General features: G+C 32.7%; 1 protein-coding gene across 1 annotated transcript; it reads right to left on the bottom strand.

Annotated features, from left to right (window-relative positions):
- Positions 1-5614: 5614 nt before the first annotated feature.
- Positions 5615-7783, bottom strand: LOC132309632 (clathrin coat assembly protein AP180). Its single transcript, XM_059807923.1, has one exon. The coding sequence runs from the start codon at positions 7781-7783 to the stop codon at positions 5831-5833; it is 1953 nt and encodes a 650-aa protein (XP_059663906.1). The 3' UTR covers positions 5615-5830.
- Positions 7784-8813: the final 1030 nt, after the last annotated feature.

Raw genomic sequence — 8813 nt, 5'->3', positions numbered from 1 at the left:
CCCACGTGATGCCTGTGATTATAACGTAGTTATATTTTCAAATAGTAAAATAGTTTGAGAAAAAAAAAATGGAAACAAAATGGAGAAAGAAAAATCTAAAATAAAATTAAAATAACTTGACGGTAACTTGCAAATATAAGTACTTAATTAATATTATTTATTTATTTAAAATTTTACAGCAAAACATGTTCAAAACTTTAAATTATCATTCATCCAATTTCTTTCACAAAAATTTTAATGGTTTGGAAAACAAATTCAGACTATATGTTAACAACTTTATTGGTTTATATAAGACTTTGCATAAAAAGATTTTAAAAATGATGAAAAGTGACAAAAGGATTAACGTAGTGAAGATGGATGAATGATAATTTAAAGTTTTGAACATGTTTTGCCGTAAAATTTTAAATAAATAAATAATATTAATTAACATATAGTCTGAATTTGTTTTCCAAACCATTAAAGTTTTTGTGAAAGAAACTAATATTAGTGGCTAAGAATATATTAAAGAGATGATATAGAATAAGAATTACGTTTCGCTAAAGGTATTTGATGTTAAAAGTGTCTTTACGCTCTGTATAACATTTATCTTTTCATGATGAAACATTCCATGTTTCACTTTCAGCGTACTTTTCTCTTTATCCTATAACTTCTTCCAACACTTTAAATAGGCACGTTACTTTTTCATATTAATAGATTTCAAAACATGGAATTAATACACAGCAATAGGTTGAAATTCAGAGACAACTAAATGAAATCTAGTTTGTATAATCAATGTTACATGTTTATAAATCTAGATTTCATTCGTATGTAAAAAGGTAATGATTTTTGTGAAATGAAAGAATATGAAAGGCTTAAAAAAATAGATGAAATAGATTGTATAGTTTGTATAATCAATGTTACAATTTATTTATAAATGAAATCTATAACTTTCAACCATCATCTCGTTTAATAATACACTAATTTCAGTAAAATTGAATAACATTATGTATAAGAATGTTACGATCTTTTTATTCCAATGTGGTTGAATAAACATAACTTTTAGTTTTAAATTTAGATGGCGTTTATTAATTTATTAATTAATATTTATAATTTATTATTTAAAGAGAGTGACTTTTAGTCAGTAAAGCTTCTTAACACTTAGGAAAGAATTAAGAAAATAACTTTTGCACTGCTTGATGCATGATAGAGTTTTAAATTTAATCAATCATGTTTTGCCTTAACAGTAATAGAATTCAGAATGAAAAAGAGTATTAGTTTATGATACTTTCTTGGAAAAAAAATGTGACTTTCAGTAATACAAATGATTAAAGAACTAAAATACGATTTTTATTTTTTTTTATTTTTTTTTATTTTTTATTTTTTTTGTAAAGAATAGGATGTATTGGGATGAAATAATTTTTTTTTTTTTTTTTTTTTCCCTGAAGGTATGAAAAAAAATAATAATAATAATTCGTTAATGGAAGATGATATCCATGATTTTTTTTTTTTTTTATGATGATACACACACACACACATATGTATATGTAATACACATATTACGAATAAAACAATATTAAACTGGTTGAACTAAATGCCATTTTATTCTAACTGTAACTATAATGAGTTTGTTAATTTCTCATCTCTTAAAAGAATTAAACAAGAAAGGAATACAGAATTATGTAGAAATTAAAGGAACCCGTACAGAACAATAAACACATTATATACCCAGAGAATGAAAAAAATTCAATTAAACATGATGATAATGTAGTTGGACCAAAACACTTAGTCATAGCAGAATATAAATAGTACAAATAAAGCATTACAAAATAATAAAAGCATATTAACATAAAAGAGAGTAAGAAACTTCTGACCTGTTGGAGAGTCATGACTATGAAAGGCTCCAAGATTGTCATGTTCACTAAAGAACATTTATCATGTCTTCCATTATCATGTTGCCCATATATATATATAAAATGAGATGGTATATTGGTTGCAAAAAATAAACAAAGAGGAAGATGTAAAACTTATATTTTACTCATTGAATTACTATGCTATTTATGGAATATTACACACCTATTCATGAAAACATATATCTGTTGAACTATAAGAAGTTTTTGTCTTAACATTCTTCAAAACCAATTTGATGCACACTAATCAAAGATGTGCCTCCAACAAAAGGGTTTTCAAAGGTACGTGACCATGAATAAAACATTTAATAATTTTTTGCACAATAATTTTTACATAAAAAGATGGAAAGAGAGAGAGCAAGATAGTAATTTAGTCTTTTTTATATGATTGAATCGACATATACTTTCAAATAGTTTTGAGGAAGCAAAGCACGTATCTTTTTTTATGTATAAAAAAAGTAAATGCAAAATAATTTAAATTGAAAATTGATATGTTTTAACCAGTAAATAGCTCAAAGATTTGTAATATAAGAAGTGTTTTAATTTGAAAGAAATTCTTTATAAAAGAAGACACTCATATTAAGCAAAGTACATAAAAACAGAAGACGTGTCTAAAGTTTTGTTTTGTTTTGTTTTATTTTTTCTTTTTTTTCTTTTTCTTTCTTTTGCAAACAGGTGCTAAGTAGTTAAGAAGACTATTTTTCTAAATTTTTATTTTTCTTATTAGAAAAAAGTGTATTGACAAGGAATATAAAAAACTGTTGAATTCCTAAGTGGTGCAACCTTTAAAAATCAAAAGGTTTATAATGAGATGGTATATTGGTTGCAAAAAATAAACAAAGAGGAAGATGTAAAACTTATATTTTACCCATTGAATTACTATGCTATTTATAGAATATTACACACGGCCTATTCATGAAAGGATATATCTGTTGAATTATAAGAAGTTTTTGCCTTAACATTCTTCAAAACCAATTTGATGCACACTAATCAAAGATGTGCCTCCAACAAAAGGGTTTTCAAAGGTACGTGACCGTGAATAAAACATTTAATAATTTTTTGCACAAGAATTTTTACATAAAAAGATGGAAAGAGAGAGAGAGCAAGATAGTAATTTAGTCTACCTAAAGCACGTAATCTTTTTTTATGTATAAAAAAAATAAATACAAAATAATTTAAATTGAAAGTTGATATGTTTTAACCAGTAAGTAACTCATTATGAAAAAAAAGATTTGTAATATAAGAAGTGTTTTAATTTGAAAAAAATTCTTTATAAAAGAAGACACTTATACTAAGCAAAGTACATAAAACATAAGACGTGTCTAGAGTTTTGTTTTGTTTTATTTTTTCTCTTTTTCTTTTTCTTTCTTTTGCAAACAGGTGCAAAGTAGTTAAGAAGACTATTTTTCTAAATTTTTATTTTTCTTATTAGAAAAAAGTGTATTGACAAGGAATATAAAAAACTGGTGAATTCCTAAGCGGTGTAACCTTTAAAAATCAAAAGGTGTATAATGAGATGGTATATTGGTTGCAAAAAATAAACAAAGAGGAAGATGTAAAACTTATATTTTACTCATTGAATTACTATGCTATTTATAGAATATTACACACCTATTAATAAAAGGATATATCTATTGAACTATAAGAAGTTTTTGCCATAAGATTCTTCAAAACCAATTTGATGCACACTAATCAAAGATGTGTCTCCAACAAAAGGGTTTTCAAAGGTACGTGACTGTGAATAAAACATTTAATAATTTTTTGCACAAGAATTTTTACATAAAAAGATGGAAAGAGAGAGAGAGCAAGATAGTAATTTAGTCTATCTTTTTTATATGATTGAATCGACATATACTTTCAAATAGTTTTGAGGAAGCAAAGCACGTATCTTTTTTTATGTATAAAAAAAATAAATACAAAATAATTTAAATTGAAAGTTGATATGTTTTAACCGGTAAGTAACTCTTTATGAAACAAAAGATTTGTAATATAAGAAGTGTTTTAATTTGAAAGAAATTTTTTATAAAAGAAGACGCTTGTACTAAGCAAAGTACATATATAAAACAGAAGACGTGTCTAGAGTTTTGTTTTGTTTTATTTTTTCTTTTTCTTTCTTTCGCAAACAGGTGCTAAGTAATTAAGAAGACTATTTTTCTAAATTTTTATTTTTCTTATTTGGAAAAAGTGTATTGACAAGGAATATAAAAAATCGTTAATTCCTAAGCGGTGCAACCTTTAAAAATCAAAAGGTGTATAACAACATAAATTGAAAACCTGAGTAATATTGCGTTGAAATCCTAAAAAGGGCAACAATTAGAAATCAAAAGGTATATAACAATGTAAAACCTGAAAAGGCACGTAATAATAAAAATTAAGTGTTTTAAAATGTAAATAAATAGTATAAATTAAATACACTTTTATAGGGTATATATATATAATTCTCCACTAATTGAGTTGTCATTCTCTTATTGGTGGAGAATTGTTTTTGTCCACCTCAATAAAATAATTCTGAGTTGGCCAATTTTTATTGGACATGGAGATTACCATTGTTACATCAGCCTATCCAAAAAAATAATAATAAAAAAATAAAAAATAATATATATATATATATATGTATGTATACATATATATATATATTCAACACGAGGGCTAAATGGTAATTTTAATTTTCTGTTAACGGCTGCTTAACGGTTCTTAACTAAGTGCAAGAAAATGATAGATTAGGGGAGTTTACTTACTTCAGGAGGGTTTCTTGCAATCGGGTTATAGTTGAGGGGGTTTAATGCACTTAACCCAAATATATATACAAAATTACACACAGACACACTTCAATTCTGTTATTAGTATTTTGCTAATTTAAAAGGAAATGGTACAGATTCTTAACTCCGTATTAGGGAGACAATTGATGTGTTTGTGTTTGAATGTAGAAGCAATATTGGGAGTGATGCGTTTACTTAGAACTTTTCAAAAAATAAAAAATTAGGGATGCTGTTGTAATACGTTTGATTTGGTAACAGGTTGTCATTTGAATCCTATCAAAAAAAAATTTCTTTCTAAGAAGATCAAAATAAAAAAAACACCAAATTAATGTTAATAGAGTCTCTACTAACTATTGATATAACAATTTTATAATATGTTTGGTTCAAAACACATTATTAACAAAAATATCTATTACAAAATAAATACTAATTCAACTGCACATTTCTTTTAATTTCATGATTTTCATCCCTATGTATTTGACATTTTTTTTTTGTTTTTTTGGGTTACTAGACGTCGTTTTTATTTTGAAAGATATTTTTCATATTACAGTGTCTAACTACTCCATTGAATTGGTTCTATTTAAAAGTCATTTGTAAATTTATTTAACTTTACAATTGGGTTGTAGTACTAATCAAAGGACTAATGCCATGATTTTTTCATGTTCGGTTGAAAAAGTGTCACGTCGTCTGATAATTCACTGTTAGGTTTTTGACCCAAAACCAAAAACCTCCCATGATTAGATCAAACAATTACTTTGAACTAAAACTGATTTCCAAAAAAAAATAAAAGTAGAAATTACATGTACATACATACAAATCAGAATTGCACATGATCTATATAACCAAAATGATATTGTGATCAACTAAATTTAACAGTAACATTATAGTAATTTACAAGATCAATCGTATTATGAATAAGCCATGTACATGCTTTCTGCTGTGCCTTGGGCCCAGCTGGTTCTTCTATTCCCTAGAGTCGCTTCACCTTCTGGAGTTAGCTTGATTTTTCCCGCCTTATCTCTTCTCTGTCGCCTTTGTGGCAATTTTTACAAATGTAAGAAACAAAAACACCAAAAAAAAATTACCCAACAAAACGAGTTGACAATGATTAAACACCTCACTCACAAAATTTTATCACATGCTAATAATTTACAGAAATCAAACACGTTCGTGTGCGATCATAAATCAAGCCATATGCTTTGCTATGATCTTATTCTGGTGCTGCAACCACAATTGTTGTTCATGCAACAAATTCTGCTGATTCACAGACCCATTCATCATTTGTTCACCGGCCATTGTAGTCGGCGAGCACGTCCCGAAAGGGTCATTCTCATTCTGCATTGCCATGATTGTGCCGTTTGGATTTTGAGCACAAAATGTTGGGCTTGCTTGAAACGTGGGTGCCCATGAAAAGGGGTCACTCGCCGGAAAACTGTCCGCTTGGACATCGGCAGTGGCTGTAGATACCGGAGCAGCCACGGTTGATGTGACCGTTTTTAATTCAGTTGTGTCCTGTAGAAACGGATTGTAATGGTGAGAAGGAAAATTAGGCAATGGAGAAGTTTGCTGGTACAAACTGTCCAAACCCAAGCCGGTGGCTACATTTGGCAATGGTTGTGTCGATTGGGTTGCGGTCTCGGCCAGCACGAGCTCCCAGCCACCGTCTCTGGGCGACTCCAATGTCTTCTTTTCGGAACCATTGGCTACACTAGGCAAGGGTTGTGCCGGCGATGAAGTTGTGGCCCCAGCCAACACAAGCTCCCACCCGCTACTGGCTGAAACAGCTGACTCAAACGGCTCTTGAACTTTGTCCTGTTCATTTGCATTTGATTGAGGCAATTCGTCGAAGGATACAAGATCAACCATCGAAGCCGTTGTGGGCAATGACTTGCTTGAAGCTGCATCATTTTGACTACACGCATCGTCTTGCTGTGATGGTTTCTCTAACTGATTCGAAAAAGAATAAGCCTCTAAATCAATCGAAATCGACGATCTTCTCTTCCCTGTCAATTCAGTAGCACTTATTAAGTCCTCCAAAGACTTACATTGTGACCCAAACTCAGAACTCATTTCCTCAGAAAGGGGTTCCGAGAACTCCGACAGACCGTAGCTCTCGGCCCCACCGGACATAGCAGGACTGGGATTCGACGGCGCAGGAAGGAGCAACGGCCTATTCGGAGATTTCCCGGTGGCCGGGAAAGAAGATTGGTCCTTGAGAAATTCCTGCAGTGTCTCAACTAGCTCATTTGAAATTGTTTGAACACTTGGGTACTCAGAGGTCCTTCCAACTCCAATGGTCTTGCACAACGTATAGAACACACTGAGCTCTTCGAATTGTTTCGAGGCCTTAACACAAGTCTGAAACGCATGAACACACGACTGGTACTGCAAATGAAAGAAACTGTCAAGAAGCAGGGCAAGCCCATCAGAAATGTCCTTGTACAGATCGAAAGTCTCTTGCACCACCGCGTAGAGCGACACCTGAACCAACCGGTTGTTCCTGGAGGCACCGGTGGGTTGTGTGGCGATGGCCCGGTCGAGCAATCGCTGCCAATAGGAGATCCGGTCAAGCAACATAGCCGGTTTCATGTCGCGAACCGGCTCATTGCCTCTGCGAGTACTCCTATGGTTAACGAGCTCCCTGTCCCGGTTGTTGTACCGGCGCTGGAGCTTCCCGGTGAGGAAGCAGTCGAGACGCTCGTCGAGATAGAGGGCGAACGTTCGTATAAAGGCGGTGAAATCCCACGGGCTGGAGTTGCTGTCGTTTCGAAAGCTGGAAAGGTTGAGGATCTTGGCACCTCGTTTCATGGCGTGGAGGACTTCTCTAGGGAAGTAAGGGTCCCCGTCTTGGAAAATGCGGAGGACGAGCATTAGGGATTTGAGCGCCACGATCCAATTCCGCGTCCGGCCTATGCGTTTGCCGATGGCTCGCGCACAGGACGCGGCGTAGGTTTTGTCGGAAGACACGAGCTGGAGGATCTCGGACACGTAGCGCTCGTCGATGGGGATGTCGTCGTGGGTGGTGGCTTTGAGCACACAAACCTCGAGGTTGGAGGAGTTGTTGTTTGAAACCTTGGCAAGGCTGATGCTGGTTTGGTCTTTCACAGCACCAATTGCTTTTTGTAGCTTGCTTGGCATGGTTGGTTGGTTATATATACAATCTTTGTGTCTATGAAAGCCTTTGATAATTTGAATTTCTGGGCTTAATTTGTCCCCCTCTCTCTACGTGTATATTTACATATATGTGTTTGGTTTATATGTGAATGAAATGATACATATATGTATTGCATGCACCTATTGGAAGAGGTAGAAGCAACTGCTCTGGTTTGGCTTGTTCACCTCCGCGTATGTTTGGATGAGAGGAAACTCAGAGGTGAACTTTCTTGGATATTGATGAGAGAGAGATAAGAAGTGAATTTTTTTTTAGATGTTTGATGTTAAGAGTTGGTGAGAGAGAGAGATCGAGGGTGTTTAGGGGTTGGATTTGTTTCGTGCTGTTGTAGAGAGAGAAAGAGAGAGGGAGAGAGATGCGTTGGTTTTGTGCATGGGATGTGGATTTGTTTGAGGCTTGGTGGTGACGAATGAATAGTTGACCTTATGATTCGCACTCTCTTTGTTGACCAAGTCGTTAAAATTTGTTTTTGGATGTCACGACTGAGGAGAGGAACTGAAACGCCCACTCATTCCCACTCGTCTCTGTAGCGCGTGCTGTCACGTATGATGAGAAATACAAGTTTCACCAAAAGGCCGAATTTTTATTTGGTCCGGGATTATTGCCTAGGTCAATTACCAATAAATTCAAAAAACTTTACACATTTTGGACACAAATGTTTATATATCCACTAATAATTGACCCCAGATTATGTAATAACCTTTTTCAAATCAAATAGGCACGCCTATACGTATGTCTTGTGAAGGATGAAATTGAATTTTATCTTGTTATGCATTAATCATCCATAACGATCGCTTTTGCATAAAATGCAGTTCTCATGAATATCATGAATTTCATATCATGTATTTTAATCTTTATTATCACCTTATAAAGATTGTGTTATGCAAAAGAAAGGAACTAGGTCCGTCAATGAGACATTGGTATGGAACCATGTGATTATTCAAGTTTTTGTAAATAAATATATTTGAATGTTACAACTAGAAGCTTACTGTTTAT

The sequence above is a fragment of the Cornus florida genome, unplaced genomic scaffold (genome assembly GCF_030987335.1).
Source record: "Cornus florida cultivar Cherokee Brave unplaced genomic scaffold, ASM3098733v1 CherokeeBrave_3.0.0_Hap2_Chr05, whole genome shotgun sequence".
NCBI classification, from domain to species: Eukaryota; Viridiplantae; Streptophyta; class Magnoliopsida; order Cornales; family Cornaceae; genus Cornus; species Cornus florida.
Note: the sequence above shows the minus strand (reverse complement) of the source record. Positions and strands in the feature narration are given on the sequence as shown.